Source organism: Hibiscus syriacus, unplaced genomic scaffold (assembly GCF_006381635.1).
Source record: "Hibiscus syriacus cultivar Baekdansim isolate YM2019G1 unplaced genomic scaffold, ASM638163v2 tig00111164_pilon, whole genome shotgun sequence".
NCBI classification, from domain to species: domain Eukaryota; kingdom Viridiplantae; phylum Streptophyta; class Magnoliopsida; order Malvales; family Malvaceae; genus Hibiscus; species Hibiscus syriacus.
The window spans coordinates 342062-361886 of NW_024063007.1; the positions used below are offsets into that span (position 1 = coordinate 342062).

The 19825-nt window shown below is 30.0% G+C and overlaps 1 protein-coding gene and 1 long non-coding RNA gene across 2 annotated transcripts in view; both read right to left on the minus strand.

Moving 5' to 3' along the window:
* The window catches only part of LOC120155114, a 37418-nt gene extending 18948 nt beyond the window's left edge, over positions 1-18470 (minus strand). Inside the window, exon 1 of the long non-coding RNA XR_005518943.1 lies at positions 18458-18470. This is a non-coding gene — a long non-coding RNA (uncharacterized LOC120155114). The remainder of the gene's footprint in view (positions 1-18457) is intronic.
* On the minus strand, positions 483-2218 carry LOC120155110 (homeobox-leucine zipper protein HAT4-like). The gene is made up of 4 exons (XM_039166677.1): positions 2006-2218; positions 1346-1656; positions 1131-1210; positions 483-992 (listed from the first exon to the last, which is right to left on the minus strand). Exons 1-4 carry the CDS (start codon positions 2178-2180, stop codon positions 668-670), a joined length of 891 nt encoding a protein of 296 aa, XP_039022608.1. The 5' UTR covers positions 2181-2218; the 3' UTR covers positions 483-667.
* Positions 18471-19825: the final 1355 nt, after the last annotated feature.

Sequence of the window (19825 nt, forward strand, 5' to 3'; positions counted from 1 at the left end):
ATTTATTTAGTCGTTTATTCGATTCTCCTATTCCTCTTATCTTTTTACATATTAATTGTTGGGGAAGTAGGTACTAAATTGAATATAGTATTAATTTTAGAGTTCTAATTGTGAAGTTTAAGGAATTTAAAGATTAACAACGTAATTTCATCATTTTTTCACTTAAAAATAAAAATATTGATTGTTGAACATAAAAACCAACAAATTAACATAAATATAACCTTTTTCATTTAAATTCGGTTCATTTACTATCTTAATTTGATAAAGATTATTTGTACAAAGTGAAAAATTAACTTTTTTAAGTCAAATATATATGATGGTATATTTTGTATGATAAGATCAAACTCAATACTAAATATTTTTTAGTTTTAATTATAAAAATGTGGAATGCTTTGAAAAATCCTATAATAAAGGTGTAATTTTCGTCCTCACAATAATCCCAAAACTATATACTATGTACGGTAAAGATACAAAAGAAGGAAGATGTAATTAGCATCGCTGATTAACACCAAAAAAAATTAAATTAAACTAATTAAATATGTCAAAAGGTTGGTTGGGCCGACAATACAAAACATGAAAGACCCACCAAAATCCACATTCTAACCACCATATCATTTAGCAATCCACGCATTAGTCTTTTCACGTTGCCCTTGCATGTAGGATATTATCACGATCGAGGACGAAGAGCATCGAACGGTTGATGAGCGGCAACTGCAACAGCCCGAGCCCAAGGGTTTACGGGTATGGGCCTGTAATGGGACCGTGGATCGACGGCGGTGGATGGCGGGTTGGGTGGGACCGCCACCCTCTTACATGATGTGCACATGGTGAGGGTGGTTGGTGGGGTCATTTGCATGTGGAACTGCGTGGAGGAAAGTTTCAGAGCTCTCAGCTCCTGAACTTCCTTCTGCAACCGCCGGTTCTCCTCCGTCAGATTTTCACAGCATCTCTTAAGGAACTCGCAATCAACCTCCGTTTGCTTTAGCTTCGTCCTGCATAAAAATAATCCCCAAATCCTATAATTAGTAAATACAATCCAACCCAAAGGAAATAAATGTCATTTCATTTACCAACTTCAAAACCCGCCGATATTTACGTAATTGCCCAAAAACTAGTGGAAAATTTCTCACCTTGCCCTTCTGTTTTGAAACCACACCTCGACTTGTCTGGGTCGTAATCCAAGCTGCTTAGCCAATGCTAATTTCTGCTTCTGCAGATATAAGCCATTGGTTCATCAGTATAAAAATGGTCAAATGGTTCAAGTTTGGTTACTGAGAAAATACTTATATTCTTGGCAACTAAACAGTGATTTAATATGAAGGTTTCTCTTTGAACTACCACTTACGGGGTTGAGAGTGCTGTGTTCTTTAAAGCTTTCCTCGAGAGTAGCAGATTGATCTTTAGAAAGTCTAAGCTTTTTTCTCGAAGTGTCGCCGTCTTCTTCGTCGCTGATGCCACGAGAATAGGCTTTTCCAATCTCGAGATTATCCTCGTTCCCTTCTCTCTCGCTCCTTTTTCCACTCACGCTTGATATCGTGCTGTTTGGAGATGAAACTCCAGCTTCGTCTTCACAATCGACTGTCGATGGCAATATGTTCATGTCGATTCCTCTGAAAAATGATCCAGTCTCGGCCCGGAAAGATTCCGAGTTATGATCTGCATGTAAAAAAAACATTTCATATAAAAAAGGTCGGAATTTTCATCTGAATATGAGAGGGGGGAGTGATCTTTCATGGAAGAAATCAAGAGAAAAGTAGAGGCTTTTGCATGTAAAATGAGAACAGTGGAAAAGAATACTATTGTCAAAAAAGATACGTCAAACATGAAAAAAGCAAAAATATATATATTATTATTATTCTCTTTGTTTGGATTGGGTTGAATTCATAAGGGGAAAACGATACAGCATCGTTTGGCTTTCGGGAAAAAAGGGGAAAAAACGAGATCTAAAGGTGAGATATCATCCCATGCAAAGAATAAAAGTGACAGAGGAAAGAATAAAACAAACCTGAACGAGATGAAGAATCATTCCATGCGGATTTGCTTAGGGTTAAACCAGAAGGAGAAGTACAAGAATTAGCAGAGGAAGGAACAAGAGAAGTCTTTAGATTTAGCTGTAAAGAGTTGTTATTCTGGGGAAAAGTCAAGCTAAGACTCAAACCCAGATCTTCCTTTCCCACCATCTTTAGGTTTTTTCTCTTCTGCCAAACACAACTTGTATAGTAAGTCCTAGCTGAAAAGTAATGGGTATGTAAGAGAAGAATAGAAGATTATATAGAACTGATAATATTAAAATATACAAAATTATATATTACAAAAATTATACATCAAATAATTTTACTTTCGAAAAAGAAATGCGATCAGAGATACTCTAATTATTTGTCTTTCCGAATCCCAACCACAAGACCTAGTGGGCCATTACTCCACCTGAACACCTCACTCTCCGTGCCCTTCCTGCCTCTCAACCAACGGCCTTGATCCCATTTTAAATCGCTATCAATGGTCCCGATCGAAAACCATTTGTGGGGGCCATGTTACCTTGTGCTGTACTGTATATAATTGGGAACAAATGCCAGTGATGCTCTAGACGAGCATCAAATCATGAGTAGACGATGATGATTGGAACCAGACGCTACATCTTCCTTTCTTTCTTTCTTTTAAGGTTAAACAAGGACCTCTGTATTTTTTTAGGATAAATATCTTCAAATTAGCATGAAATCATTTAAAGATTGTTACTGAATTTTCATTAAAAAAAACCAATCTGATTTGCTCCGATTTTTCAGGGGTTGTTTATTTCTCATGTGTATAATATGATGCAAGAGAGAAAGCATTGTTGAATTAGTGAATGGTCATAATTTCTTATTGACCTTTGATTTTAAGACAAATTAACCTGTTTTTTAGGGATGAGATCAATTGTTGTCTATGAATCAATGACAACTGACCAGTCTTGTTTTCCAACAATGAGTTGAGAACGCACTCACCTTTGATGACTTTGGTTTCAATAATAACCGCATCATCTCTTTTAATTTTATACAAGTAATTATGTAAATGTTTCATTAAGAATGTGTTTAGTTCACAAAATATAAGATTACCAGTGGGAATAAAAGATTACCATGGAATAGGATTATTGGGAATGTTGTATTTTGTGTTTGGTTGGTTTAGCATGAATGTAATTAAGATTACCGTGTTTGGTTAAAAGAATAAAATATTATTAGAATGTATATTTGACCAAATTGTCCTTATTATATATTTGTTTTTTTAACAAGTTCGAAAATATTTATATATTTTCTTTAAAAAAATTTAAATTCATAACATTTATATAATTTTTTTTACAAAATTAAAAATATAAAAATGTTTAATGAAAGGGTGAAATTTTATTTTAACCCCTGAACTTTATATAAAATTTTAATTATAGATTTTTTTTTTGTAAATCTAAAATAGTTTAAGGATAAATGTGTAATTTAACCTTCGTATAATTTTTATTATTCAATGACAGAGTAAGGATATTTTTTAAAGAAATTTTTTTAAGGCATTTTAGTCAAAAACGCCGGTAATCCAACAATACCTTAGGGTGTGTTTAGTTGGGGGAATGTGAGATTCCCATAGGAATGATATCCACATTCCCCGTTTGGTTGGCCGGGAATGTCATCCCCGGTAATCTTACATTACCAATAGTAGATTTTTTGGGGTATATTATCGGGAATGTCATTACCTCCCTTTCCTTATGTATTGTTGGATTACCGACGTTTTGGACTAAAATGCCCTTAAATTTTTTTTCCTTTCAAAAATATCCTTATTCTGTCATTGAATAATAAAAATTATATGAAGGTTAAATTACAAAATTATCCTTAAACTATTTTAGATTTACAAAAAAAAATCTATAATTAAAATTTTATATGAAGTTCAGGGGTAAAATAAAATTTTACCCTTTCATTAAACCTTTTTATATTTTCAATTTTGTAAAAAATTTATATAAATTTTATGAATTTAAATTTTTTAAAGATAATATATAAATATTTTCCAACTTGTTAAAAATAAATATATAATAAGGATAATTTGATCAAATATACATTATAATAATCTTTTATTACTGTAACCAAACACGGTAATCTTACATTCCTACTAAACCAACCAAACACAAAATACAACATTCACAATAATCCTATTATCTGGTAATCTTTTATTCCCACTGGTAATCTTATATTCCGTGAATCAAACGCAGAGACATATTAATTGCTCATACTATGCTCAGCTGTAGTCCCCTACTGTAGACTTAAAATGCCACCAAAATCATTCATTTGCCCATATTTATGCTACAAATGAGTTTTTCTTTTCATTTATAGATTCGCCATGCTAATCTTTTACCAAAATAATGAACTGTGTTTGACTTAGTCTTAAATTACTAATTCAACTCAAATTATTAGTGAAAATGAAAACAAGGTGAGGTTTTAAACCAAAATTGAATAAGATTACCTTAAATTAGGAATAATCGTATATTAGTTCATTTGAGTTTTTTATCTATTTGAATTTAATTTTGAAAAATAAAATCCTACATTTATATCCTACTCGACTCAAATTTAGGAGATTTTCATTTAATCCAAAAATTAATATGATATTTTAAGTGAAAATTTATATTCGACTTGACTCACATGTTTATATTTATTTTTATTTTAAAACAAATATCTAATTGAAAAATATAATATAGAGATAATATTTTAATTATAATATTATATCGAATCAGATCCAAAATTTTCATCTTAAACCCAATTAAATCACATATATCCACTTAAAATTATATTATCAATAATAAAAAAATTAATTTAATTGAATCAAAATGAAATTCGTTGAACTCGAATCGTGTGTCAATTATTTGTGATATAAGGAAAACATCCGTGAGCTTCCCGGAACTCGGAATTGTTTTTCTTTTCTGAAGAATAGGAAATCATGGAATTCAAAAGGGAAGAAGAAAAAACCTTAATCAGATGGGATTCAAGTACATCGGACGGTTGAGAAATATGGGACAATTGACATAATAACGTGGGGGTGATGATTGAGGGCGTCCCCTCGAGAGTGCGTGAAATCTGTCCCCGTGTCCCGTTATTTACTTGGGACCCTTCAATGGCCATTTTCTCAATAAATCATCTTTTTTTTTCCACTTTATTGCCCTATCAGATACTCTTTTATTTTTATTTTTCGATCTAACACCTTTTTTTTTTGCAGGAAAACACGTCTTATACATAGTACATTACGCTGATCTGACACCACGTGTTGAAAGTCGTAGCCCATGTACCTTCTGTGCTTTGTGAAACGTGTAAAAAATTGAGTGTTAATTTTATAAATATTTATAAAATAATGCCAAATATGTTATTAATTTTTTTAGGGTGATATTTATGTAAAAACGCTAACTTTATTTATTTTTTGTGTGTGAAAAAAATACTTTCTACATTAAAATCTTTAAATATTCTTTTGCAAATTATTTTATAACTCGTTTTTTTTTAATTTTTGAATGAAATTACACAATATGTATAATCTAATATAGGAAAATTTTAAGTGTAAGTAATTTAAAATATGAATAATTTTATAAAAGTTTTTTAACTAATATATCAAAATACACAAAATGATTAAAATGCATTGATGAAGATAAAAAAGCAAATGTTAAATAATAAGTTATTCAAATCAAATTCCACTAAAATTTGTTAAGTTCAACAGGTTGCACACACCTCATATGTTAATGTTCATTTATCATTTCGCAGAGGTCTGTTGTAGTAATTTATATTTCCTATATACATGCTTTTATTTCCAAGCTTCTTTGCTTCCTCAATTGTAATTAAAAATGAATAAATATTATTAATTGTTGTTAAAAAATAATTATTAATGGATAATAATTCATTTGATCCCTCAATTGTAATTAAAAGTTTGTTTTAATATTTTTTTATATTTTTAAACAATTAATTTTAAAACTCAATAAATTTTAAAAATTATATAAAATTTATAATTTTTTAAATGATAAAATATTTCTTATCATCGTCATCATTTTGTAAAAGAAATACTAATTATAAAACTTTTATAAAATTATTCATACATTAAATTATTAAAAGTATTTACGAAATTAGCACTCAATATTTTACGTCCATAAGACATGGTGCATGGGCTGCGCCTTTGAACTCGTGACCTAAGGCGCGGTACATGGACTACGCCTTTCTGCAAAGAATGTTATATAAAAAAATAAAGATAGAATGATGTCTTACAAAGAAATAAAGAGAGAAAATATGATTTTTGGGAAATTCGCCTTCAATAATACCTTTGGCTCTACTCGACACTATCCGACAGTATCCATCCATTAATTTTTTAATAAATAATTAAATGATTTACAGCACTCTCTTTGGTCGGGGCAAGCCCTCCCCGTACGTGTCTTGTGATACGCACGTGAAACCAGTCCCTCCTTGCGTTGTTCTTAACTCTTCCCTTTTCTTAGAACAATAATCTTCTTATTAATTTTTTATATAATTAAAATAATTTAATTATATTATTCCTTTTTATGATGGTTGAGGATCGAAAATTTATATATTTATTTATTTATAGTAACATTGATAGAATAATTTTTGCTTATTACAGGCCCAAAAGGTACATTATTAAAAATAAATTTTAAATAATATCCAAAAAATATTTGATAAAAGAAAGTTTTAAAAATCCAAGTCATTGTTATTTATGATATTTATGGCTCTCCCACCATAAAATGGTACTTTCATTGTCAAAACACAATCCTTGGGTGTCTCCCCCCCCCATGTGATTTTCACGTGAACAAGCCCCCCCCCCCCTCCCCCCCCACACACACAAAGTCCCATGCTGATATTCCCAATCAAGTGGAGTACACACACTTTATTGCCACTCTCTTGATTGGACATTCGGTTTTATATAATGTCTGGTGGTTGATGAATTCAATAATAAGACAATGAATGAGGCTTCCAACATGCATCCAAACGAAAGAATCGGTCATCAATAGACATTCGAATCTTTGGGTTGTCTGATTTTTTTATTATCAACGTATAAATTTCAAGACTCTATAGTAAAAAAATATTATTATAATCTGAATTTGAATAACCACGTCTTTATAATATATGTACGTTATCAATATATTAAATTTTTTTTGAATAATTACTATATTATAACTGTACCAAAATATTAAAAAAATCTTTTTTTAAAAGGGTACCTTGTATTAATGAACTTATAAAGTACACCATCATAAGGACCTCATTAAAAAAATCTCCCTAAATCTAGTCGGAGAGAAAAGAGTGTCTTGAGGTGGTAAAGAATAATATTACAATTTTGCTATTACATCAATATGGAAGACACCCCAAACCATAACAACAGTACACAAACCAGTAAAAACTAAACTATTAGACAATCATGCAACTACCATACACATAGCACTGGACGCTAAGCAGGAAACTGGGATACTGCAGCAATGAAAAAATAGCACATTGCAGAACTAGCTCAAAGACGAGAACAACAGAAACCATGATAAGGAAAACGTCTAGACTTATCTGCACAAAATATACTCTTTAACAACCACGACAAAGAACAGTAGACTCCGGGCTACGGACAAAGTCTTGAACATATGGGATCAACGACGGCCATGAATAGTTCGCCTAAACCCTAATTTAAAATAAAGCAATATTAAAGATCTGATCAACCGAAAAAGAGACACCATTAAACCTTGATTTATTTCTTCATATCCAGATTAACCAGATCAGCCCAAAGAAACCCAGATGCCATAATGCCCGAACTCTTCTCTTTACGTTTTGAGCAAACCATACCTCTAGTAACTGTTTAACATTCATCGGAAAAATCAAATTTATTTTCCACACACTACACCAACGTTGCCAAACTTGCCAAACTACCTCACAGTGGCAAAAAACATGATTAATTGATTCCGGTTCATGGTTACAAAACAAGCAGTGAGAATGATCATTACAATTAACTCCTCGCTTTACCAGCTCTAACATTACCAGCAGCCTTTGATGAATTGCTTTCCACACAAAAACAGAGACTTTAAGAGGAGCGAATTTAGACCAAACCAATCTCCACACTGGATCTTCCACCTTGCCAACACTAGCCAATTTTGAGCAATATGATATGGGGATATACCTGCCATTAATAGAACATATCCAATTTAATCTATCTTGGCATGAAACTGAGCTCACAGCTCTATTCAAAACATGAATGAAATCGTTCCACATTAGCTTTTCCCATTCAAAAAGACCTCTTCTCAACTCAATCATCTGTTCCCATACTCCATGAACTCGATGTCCGAACTCACTGATATTCCATGATTTTTTAATTGATATACCAAAAAATCTCGGAAAAGATGATTTTAGATAATCAAGTTCTGTCCAAGTGATCCAACCAAAAATCAATCTTATTCCCATTACCCATAACACACCTCACTTTGAAAAGAAACTCCATCTCATTGGAAACGACTAGATTAACAATGTTATTCCACACCCAAGAAGAATTTCTAACATTAACAGCTTTTGGGAGAATTGAATCCTTATCGTAGTTGTACTTAGCTATTACTATTTTTTCCATAAACTATCATTTTCCTCACTAAACCGCCAAATCCATTTATTAAGCAAAGCTCGGTTCCTCATTTTGACATCATAAATATCCAAACCCCCATGCGATTTTGGTCCACATAAGTTGTCCCACTTAATTCAATTACTACTCTTATCCGACTTGTCATTCCATAAAAAATTTGCTATACACTTATTTAACATCGCAACTATGGACTTAGGAATTTGAAATAAGGACATATAATACACAGGCAAATTAGCCAAAACTAATTTAATAAACGTTAGCCTACCTCTAAAAGATAGAAGTTTACCTTTCCAACTTTGTAGCCGAGTTCTGACTTTGCCCAAAATGGGTTGCCAAATAGACTTTGAATTCTTCTTATGACTTAGCGGAAGACCCAAATAAGTCATTGGAAGCATTGGCCAAGCGCAATAGATCAATTCGGCCCATCTTCTAACTTTACTTTCTTCCACATTTATGCCAAAAATATTGGTCTTTTTCTTATTTAACTTCAGACCCGCTGCCACTTCGAAAATTTTTAAAACACGATTAAGATTTGTAATCATCGATTCTTTTGCTTCCGAGAAAATGAGGAGGTCATCCGCAAATTGGATATGGGATAAAACTACGCCTCCAGACCCTACTTCAACCCCACCACAAATACCAACATCAATCGCTTTCTTAATCATTCCACTTAGAGCCTCACCCACAATATTACTCTCAATAATTTTGGGATTTGCCATTTTTTAAAAATTAAACATCAAGATAATTCTCATTTTCTTTCATGTCCACAATAAATATTGTACGAAAAATATTAAATTAAATTAAAATAAGATTACATGCATCGTACTTTTTCCAACTTGTAAGGACTTGCGAACTTTATATTGTGCATTATATATGTCTTAAAGTGTTGAGACGTTATTTTCATTTTGCGACTTTAATATCGATAGAATGTCGCGTGGCGGCACACTCTTCTTTGTCATATCTTCAACCAATCGATATTCATCTTTAGACAAACGTCTCGCATATGGATACCCCTCTATATGTTGTGCAGGAAGATGATTATGTTCATCACATATTACACTTATCAACCAACCATTATATATATTTGAATATTTTCCTACCAATTGGAATGGATAATTAATTTTTCGAGTAGCAGAATTTTTACTTGTTTGATTCGGTTTATATTCACCACCAATATCACACATAAGCGTGACTTCTTACAAAAAACTACTTGTATCCGTGTATGATCTTTGAGTTATTATGAAGTAACCAAGAGAGCGTCCCTTGCTTTGCGCCCCAATTTTTTAAATTTTCGTGAGAGCGAAATACTTAAAATTCAATTTATTTTCATTTATGACGATATTCTCTTGCAAAAAAATATATAGTTGTAAATAAAATAAAAAATTATAATATGTGATTGTTTTACCTGATTAGAGAAAAAAGGCGATGTCGATGTAGAAAAATTCAGCACCATTTGAGTTGTTTTCAGGAAAAAAAATGACATTTTTATGTGTCAAATGAGAACAAGATTCCTGCAACAAAATTGAATCTATTATTTTCAATGTATTGACTGGTTTGACCTGGTAAGTTTAGTAGTGTCGTTATATAATGTCTGATGAGTGATGAATTCAGTTATAAGACAATGAAAGAGGCTTCCAACATGCATCCAAGTGAAAGAGTCGGTCATCAATCAGACATTCTAATCTTTGGGTTGTATGATTTTTTTATTATCAATGTATAAATTTCAAGACAAATTGAATCTATTAAGTAGTCTCGATAATGGAATAAAATATTATTTTTATCTAAATTTGAATAGCTGCATCAGAAGAATGTATGTACGTTGTTAATATGTTAAGAAAATTTTGAACAAATATTATTTTATAACCATCTCAAAATATTAAAAAAGAATCTAATATAAGTCTCTCAATCATTTGGGGATTTGTTATCTTTTTTGTTGAAATAAACATCAAGATAATTCTCATTTTCTTTCATGTCCACAATAAATATTGTACGAAAACTATTAAATTAAATTAATATAAGATTACGAGCTAGATAATTTTCATTTTATTTCAAGACCACAATAAGGGTCTCTTTGTTTAGCTGTAATTGATTTTTCGGAAAATGAATTACTGGAATTTGAATTCTGGAAAATGAATTACATTTCTGGAAAATGAATTACATTTATGGAAAACGTTTTCCGTAAAATGAATTACATTTTTCTGAAAAATATCTGGAAAACGTTTTATGATGTTTGGAAGATTCTATTTAAACCTTTTTTCCACTAGTTGAAGACTTTTTAAAAAACTATTTATTACAAATATTAAATATAATAAATAATATTATTTATTATAAAACTTAATATTATTATTTTAAAATTTTAAAATAATTTATTTATTATTAAATATTATTTTTATAATTTTATTAATAAAAATAATAATTTTTGTATATTTTAGTGAAATAAAATATTATAAATTATATTAATTATTTATTAAAGTAATAGTGTTATATTATATTTTAAAAATATTAATTAGTATATTTTAAATATCTTTATTAAAATATTATTTAAATATATAAATAATATTATTAATTATTAAATATATATTTTTTTTTATTATATATTATTAAAATAAAATTATAATATCTTATATTATTATAATATAATTGATTATTTTATATAATATTAAAAATATAATATTATATTATTATAAATATTAATAAATAAATAAATAATATTTTGATGAAAATGATATTAAAATATTTTATTAATATTAAATTCATAAAATAAAATTATTTTGAGTATTTATTCTTTGAAGTGAAAAGTTCGGAAAATGACTTAAGGAAAATGAATCCGTAAGTCATTTTACAGAAAACACAATAGAAATTTTGTTACTAGGAAAATGAATTACATTCCGGAAAACCAATTACGTGAAACAAACACGGGAAACCATTTTCCGGAAAATGAATTACGTGAAACAAACACGGGAATTCGGAGAAAACCAATTCCGTAATTCCAATTACGGCAAACAAACACCCCCTAAGTATGATTCTGCAAACTTAAGTCTTAAAATGAAACAAAAATAATAGTTTAGCTATTAAATGTGTAATTTATCCAAGAAAAAAACATAGTTTCAAGAAATCTAAAACCAATAAAACAAAATATGCACGAATTAATTATTAAATACCTATCATCATATACTTTTAATTATTTGCAAGTTAATTGTATCATATGTACCTAAACTATGACATTTATTTTAAATTGGTCATTAAACTTTGGATATTTCAATTGTATTCTTAAATTATGAATCTCATTTTAAATTAGCCTTTAAACTTTTGAACATCCCAATTTCATCCTAAACTATAATCCTCATTCTAATTTGGTCCCCAAACATTTGAATCTTTCAAATTCATCAAAAAAATTCACCCAAACATGTAATTAGTTTCAACCATAGTGTAACATAAATTTTATTTTATTTTTCAAACATATAATAATATAAACTGACCTAACGATTTTATCAACAAGGGATGTGATTAGTATGCACGTATAGTTTGAGATGAAATTAAAATATTCAAAAATTTTGAGGACCAATTTAAAATGAAAGTCATGATTTGAGGATGAAACTAAAATATTTAAAGGTATGAGAACTAATTTAAAATAACAGTTATAGTTCAGGAATGAAATTAAAATACTTAAAATTTTAAAGATGAATCTAGAACGAAATTCATAATTTAAGGACATGTTACACAAATAACTCATTAATGGTTATAAACGGTATGACCAGTCTATGGCTCTATGCCACTTCATGATTTCGATGGTACAACAAATGTTGGCTCCTTGTCGACGTATGAATGATTAGGGTAAATTCTATTTTTTTAGTACATAAACTATTATTTTTATTTTATTTTGATATTTAAACTTTATTTTTTTTTTCAAAATCATACATTAATTTAGATTTCAATTTAGTACATAATCGTTAAAAAATTAATAGAATAGTTGACGTCACAATTTTTTATCTTTCAAATGATGACATAGTATTCAACATCACCATTAAATTTTTAATTACATGGTACTAAAATGAAATATAAACTAAACGTTAAATCTGGTTTAAAAATAATTTGATACCAAATCAGAACAAATAATAATTTATGTGCTTAAATGTGTAGTTTACCCAAAAGATTAATGTTATGATTTGACCAAGAAATAAATAAAAGGGGCTTAATGAATTTGCTGGTAAAAATTCTGGAATCAAACTCATAGTCATGGCACTTGCTTTTGGTTGCCCACCCGTGCAAGTGGGATATTAATAATGTTAATTTGTGAACTAATCTAGCTATCAATCTCCCCAATAATTAAAGCATTATCTTTCACAACTATTATACTACACAGACAACTTTTTTTTTTAATGAATGTTTGAAGTTAATTAATAGTTCCATGACTATATAACTACAAAATAATGTGCTATCGCTGATTGAATCGAATGAAAGATTTAGTGGTTAGAATTTTGAAAGATATGCAACTTTGCTTAGATAATAAATATAATTAAGCAGCGTAAGATGCTGATTTGACGTTAAACTATAATACAAACAAAAATTAAAATATAAAATTACATATTTAATACCTTCAAAATATAGCTACAATATTTAATTATGTGTCCAAGGACGGATCTAAATGATGGGCAGGTCAGATTTTTGGTCCACCCGACCCGACCCTAAAACAAGAAAGCATCCACTCGAGACTCAACCCGATTAAAACAAGGTTTCACCCAACCTGATATATAACGTAGAAACCCGACCGACCCGAAATAATAAAAAATATTTTTATTCAATAAAAATAATGACTTAATTGAAAAAAAATTATATATAGAAGGGTATTGTTGTAATTATTCCTAAATATATAAGGTAAAATTATTTTTTCGGTTGGATCGGGTCGGGTATTTTTACCCTAAACCTGAACCTGACCCGATTCGAATATCACACTTAAAAAACTCGACCCGATCCGAACTCGGTTTTTTTTCAAAAAAATCCGACCCAATCTGGGCAGGTTTGGTTCGGGTCCCATGCCAATCCCTAGTCATGACACCCAAATTTTTGGAAAATTCACATATTTCTAATTTTTGAAAAAATAAATTATGATTTAATTTTGTAAAATATTTTTAATTAAATTCCTTTTTAAATCTTTTTAAAAAGTCATTAGATCTTAAAATTTTAAAGAATTTAATAAAACCCTATTTTTTTAAATATATTATTAAACCCTCCTAAATTTATGAAAGTGTTAATTTAGACATCCAAAACCTTTAAAAATTTTAAGTATGTCCCTTCAAAGTTCAACAACAACAACAACAAAACCCTATTCCCATATACAATAGGATAAGGGGGAGGTAGGGTAGTAGGTTGCCCCTAACGCCAGGTTGAGAGCAGCTTCCGTGGAAGACCTCCGGCAGTCAGAAAATTAAAAAATAAAGATAAAATACAATGCATGTATAAATAAATAAATACATAGTTGAACAATCTTCATATGCAATCTATATATGCGCTTCTGTAATGGGAAGTAATCCTTGCGTAAAAATCTCAGCATATAGACAGAAAAGTAAGTATAGGCTAAATTTAAAAAAGATGAAACATGAAGAGAATGATACATAGTAGTCAGAGATAGCAACTTACGAGAATGAATAAAGTCAAATGAGTTAAAACCCTAACTAAGGCAACACTACTTCGCTACCTTAATTCTAAGCCTTCATAAATTCAAATGACAGAAACGTATAAAAAGTAGAAGTCATGGAAATACTACAAAGGCATTAAAAAGAAGGCAGATATGCTACACCCTATTGTTGTGACCCACACTACTCGGCTACCCTGGTCTTAAGTCTCCATATTTTCATGTCATAGGTCATGTCTTCGATAAGGGCTAAATCTTTCAAATGAGATCTCAAGCAGTTTACCTACTTCCTCCTTGGTCGACCTCTCCTTCTGGCACCGTCGACTGTAATCGACTCTACCCTCCTGACCGCATCCAACGGTTGTCGCCTAAGGATATGCCCAAACCACCGTAGCCTTCCCTCCCTCAACTTTTCGGATACATGCACTACCCCCAAGGACATCCTAATTGCAGAGTTTGGTGTCATATCCCACAGAGTCCTACCACATGCCCATCGAAGCATTCTCATTTTTGCAGCCTCCATCCTTCTTACGTGATCCTTCTTGATTGCCCAACATTCTGATCCATACAGCAACGCTGGTCTAATTGTCATTCTATAAAAATTTCCCTTAAGTTTTAGAGGCATCTTCTTGTCACACAAAACTCCAGTAACACCCCACGTATTTCTAGTGTGCTTACATTAAGTATATTAAAAATAAACAGGCCATGTTTGGTACGGTAGTAATAATAAGTGGTGTTTATAGACATTTATTATAATTATTTTAAGTTTAATTTAAAAATAAATGTTTAAATTATTTAATTGAAAAAGTTATTTAACGTTTCATTTTAAAATAAATATGTAAATATCCATAAAAAAACTGTTATTCAAAGAGTACATAATATTTAACATGATTCCAAAATTTTCATTTATTTATAAAAATATTATAAAATTATTAAAAGAACCTAAAATCTCTAAGTCTTAAAACACATAAAATAGTAATTTTCTAAATCATTAAATCGTTGAAAATTTCAACTTCTTGTCGTTGAATTTAAACAATAAAAAAAATTGAATACCTTTTAGAAATTTTAGAATTTATATTGATAAAAATGAAATACAGTTAAATTTAATGTCACATGTAAAGTAAATGAGCGACATAATTTATTAACTAAGGTTAATAAATTAATATTTAAATAATATAAAATAAAACGTTAAGTCTTTATTTTATATAAAATAAAACAATTAATAAAAATATATAATCTAGATGTTTATTTATCAATCAAAGTATTATCTTACTAATATTTTAAAATAGAAATACTTTCATTTTACCGATTTAGAATTTATTGAATACTATACTAAAGTTGTTGGGTGATATGCTGTTGGGTGATATAAATATAAAAAATACTTAAAATACTAATGTTGGAAATTTTGCCATTATTAATTACATTTGTTTTATTTAATTAACATTTAAAATCCATAAAAAATATTATTTTAACATCGTCGGTTGCGCTTTCTAGGAAGTTGAATTCGCCCCATTATTAGTTATTACCACTCATGTGCACTCCACGTGGCGCACGAATTTTCATGCAACAGTCGGACAGTATCAGCACACCTGTATCTTGTTTCCCTCACACGTGCATTTTCTGCCAAAATCTTACCTCTCATTTGCTGGATAGTCGGTCAATGGTCAACCCTAAAGTTATTTCCTTCATTATTTCCCCAATTCCCTTTTTAACGCCTCGATGAACAATCGGACTTCTCCCACCCGTCTAATGATCTCCCAAGATTAGTCCTAGCCGTCGATCATGTGATTTCTCGTATGTCCATGTGAATCCCTCCAAAAAGAAAGTAGTTTCCTTTTGACTTCCTTCTTCATTTTTAAAGATGGTTCTCGTAATGTATAGAGCATTTAGTGGGTCCGGCGTGTCGGACAATTTGACCGGGTGAGCTGGTCACCATGTGATTAAAGGCTAAGCAATGCATCTAAATTTAAATCGGTTTTTATCGAGTTTAAAACCTGAGTTTGAATGCGCGTGTGCTATTGTACGGCTTACTTGAATTGACATAAATATCCTTTATCGGCATTTTTAAATTAGATTTATATATGTCAAAAGGTCTTTTTATTATAGTCACTAATATTTTTGTACATTTAAAATTGCACCACTAAATTTGAAAATTCTCATTAGAATAATTTTAAGAATACTTTTGTTTAGATCATGTTGTTAATGATAATTGATTTAAAATGCTAATATTTTAACGGAGGTTGAGTCAGCATACTCATATATCAGATTTTTATTAAATAATTATCCTTCAATAAAATGGTAATTTGAGCTTATCTATGAAAAATTAGGAATATATGAGTTACAACACGTAATAGGGCACACATGTAGTGTTTTTAACCAACCCGATCTAATAAAATTTCATCTACATCTGAAACTCGACTTGATATGAGTTTAGGGTGACTTCACCCAACTTAAAATTCAACTCATCTTTTAAAATAAAATCCGTGTCTTACTCAAAATAAATAAATAAATATATATATATATATATATATATAAGAATTTATTATAATAATATAGATATGAAATTATTGCAATTAAACCATGTAACCCCTATTATAATATAATTGAGGTCCCACTGAGTGGCTTCCAGTTAACGTGGGAAAAAGATCGGGGAGCAAAATTAGTAAATATTGAATGACTCGATAGGACTTTTGTCATTAGAAGCATATAAGGGTGTAAACGAACCAAACATGAATGAAAAAAATTATGTTATTGTTTGTTTGTTTATTTTTTAAAATATTAGTGTTTGTGCTCGTTTAGCGTTCATTTAATGTACGTTTATCGTTCGTTTTGAAGACATCAAATTTCGTTCAGGATATTATTTTATATAACAAACTATATTATATAATATATAAAGTTTATTTATTTACTTGGTTTTAATTACATGTGACAGGTCCCATCAAAGACCATTTACAAGGCCCAGTGCAGAGTGGCCCAAGTACAGACGTTGCATGCCCAAAACACTACACAAGCCCATTAGCAGAACACTCCAGAACCAGAACTGCAAACCGGTCTTCAGCCCAAATCGGTCCCCTTATGTCTCCGCCCGAACCATCTGCAGTCCAGACCGGTGAACTAATGTTTGGGAACACTAGTTTCCCATCCTCTGTTCCAGCCGCGCCGCACGCTCCCTACAAGGTCTCCTTATGCTCCACGCCCCTTAACAACACCGGATTTCTCGACAACCACCAACGGCACGCAAGGATCTCGCAAGACAACCACTAATAAACACCCACAACAGCATTAGAACTCTAATGTAAATAAGACTCTAAATATAAGCAAATCCTAGGCTATAAATAAGTGTAATCAACACCATTTGTAACACACAGTTGATATACGAAATACAAGCACCAATTACACAAAAACTACGAGCAATATCGGGTTAAAACCGAAACATTTTTCAAGATTTTTGAAAGTAAAAGAAGGTAAAGGTTATACCTTTTTTCGTTTTGAGGCTCGCATGCTTTTGTCTTGTTGTTCTTGATTCGGAAAATACCAAAGAAAAGGGTTTTATTCTATGAACTTTCAAGGGAGGGACCGAGACTTTGATCTCATATCTACCCTCCCCCGATGCCTATTTTGAAAAATCGATTTGAGATTTGAGTTGAGGGAGAGAAAAGCTCTTGAAAAAATTAATTTTTTAGGGTTCATCACCGATGACCGGCGAGGCGACGCTGAGGCGGTCGGAATCTGGATTCATGCAAGAACCCAGCTATGTTCATCTCTCGGATGAACAAACAAGAGAATGCTGAAGAGGGGAAGGAGAGCTCGGTTTGGGAAAAATAACAAATAAAAATTTAAAACAGATTTTTAGCTTATATAGCAGACCCGTGGAGCCAACTGGCCCGATCCGTTGCACGCTAGATCCGCGTGTTTTGCTTTAAAGAAGTGTAAACCGTGCTTTTAGCCCCAAATTTGATTCTAAACTCGGATTTCCTTTTAATTTGGTCCCTAAATTTTATCTTTTTTCTAAATTAATCCTTTTATCATTACTATTATATATACGTTTCATATTTTATTTTATTTTTTTATTTTATTCTTATTATTCTTATTATTTTATTACTTTTACAATATTTATTTCCTTTTTTATAACTATTATTTTTATTTTTATTTTTATATATATATATATATATATATAATTATATTTCTTATTTTCCTTTTTTTGTTTTCTATTTATTTATATTATATTACTATTATTATTATTCTATTTTACTTATTTTTATATTCTATCTATTTTTATATTTTCTTTTTATTTTTTAATCTTTTTTATCTCCCTTATATTTGTTTAGGCTATTTATTTATTTATTTGTATTTTCCTCTTATGTTATTTAGTTGTTTGCAATGTATATGTTAGTATTATTACTTTTTTTTATTCATTTTCATTTTATTATATATCTTATTCTTATCTTTTTTTTCCTTTTTACATCTTCTTTGTTTTATCTTATTTTTATTCACTTTTTCATCTTTTTTATTTTTTTTTTGTTTTATTTCATTTGTTGTTTTATTTCATTTTATTTATTTTTCTTTATTTTGTTAATTTTCATTTTTTATCTAACATTTTATATCTTTTAATGGTATTTCAATCAATCGAAGGTAAGTAATTTATATCGTTATTTTACCTTTTAATTTAAACTTTTAATTTTCTTAATTAAAGACAACTGAAAATTATGTAGTACCGAAAGGGCAGTTCAAGGGTGCTAACCCTTCCTTGACTGTAACCAACTCCCGAATCTGACACATCTTTGGTAAGAAGCATATCAGGTAAGAAATAAGGTATCCGATCAACCCATTTTGTTTAAAATAAATGATCGGTGGCGACTCCTAATCAATTCGCCTAAGTCGAAGTTCAATTTCGGGCCCAACCGAAAGGTGGTTACGACGCGTTTATATGTTTTTTGTTATAATATTTCATGTACAAGCTAAAGAGAAATAATAAAATTATACCACTAGTGGCTAAATTCCTTAAAATTTACAATTTAAATGTCAACTTTTATCACGTGTTCGATTTAGTCCATACATTCATCAATATTTAAAATGTAAAAAAAGAACCGGGTAAACAAGCTTGTCTATTAACATAAATGAATGAGTCGATAAATGAGCTTGTTCGTGAACATAAACGAACCGAACACACATCTGTTTGTGTTCGTTCGTTTATTAAATGAACATATATTTTTTTCATACTCGTTTATTTAGCTTAACAAACAAACTTATACAAACGGTTCGCGAACAGTTCACCGAATGTTCTGTTCATTTACACCCCTAAACATGTATAAAATTTTATGTTAATGGACAAATATATATCATCAATAGAGAATAAAAAAATATTTAAATTTTATAAAATTTAAAATTTTTATGTAACGACCACCTTACTAACTCCCTCAAACTATTATTATTTTAAATTCGACCATTATTTAATTGTTTGATATCAATCCGTCTTATATAAGTTTATTACGATCTTTTGGTTCAAACATTAAGCTCATTTACTTATTTGAATGAAATATCATGTTAAATTATATAAGCTGATTTTAACGGTTGATTTTTTTAGTAGTCTGTGATGAT

What these genes read in the sequence shown, in the direction of transcription:
- LOC120155110 (XM_039166677.1), bottom strand. Translation starts at nt 2,180, where the DNA reads ATGGTGGGAAAGGAAGATCTGGGTTTGAGTCTTAGCTTGACTTTTCCC. An exon ending in TGATTCTTCATCTCGTTCAG is followed by an intron (nt 1,657 to 2,005) that starts GTTTGTTTTATT and finishes TTTTACATGCAG; the next exon opens with ATCATAACTCGGAATCTTTC. An exon ending in AACACAGCACTCTCAACCCC is followed by an intron (nt 1,211 to 1,345) that starts GTAAGTGGTAGT and finishes TTATATCTGCAG; the next exon opens with AAGCAGAAATTAGCATTGGC.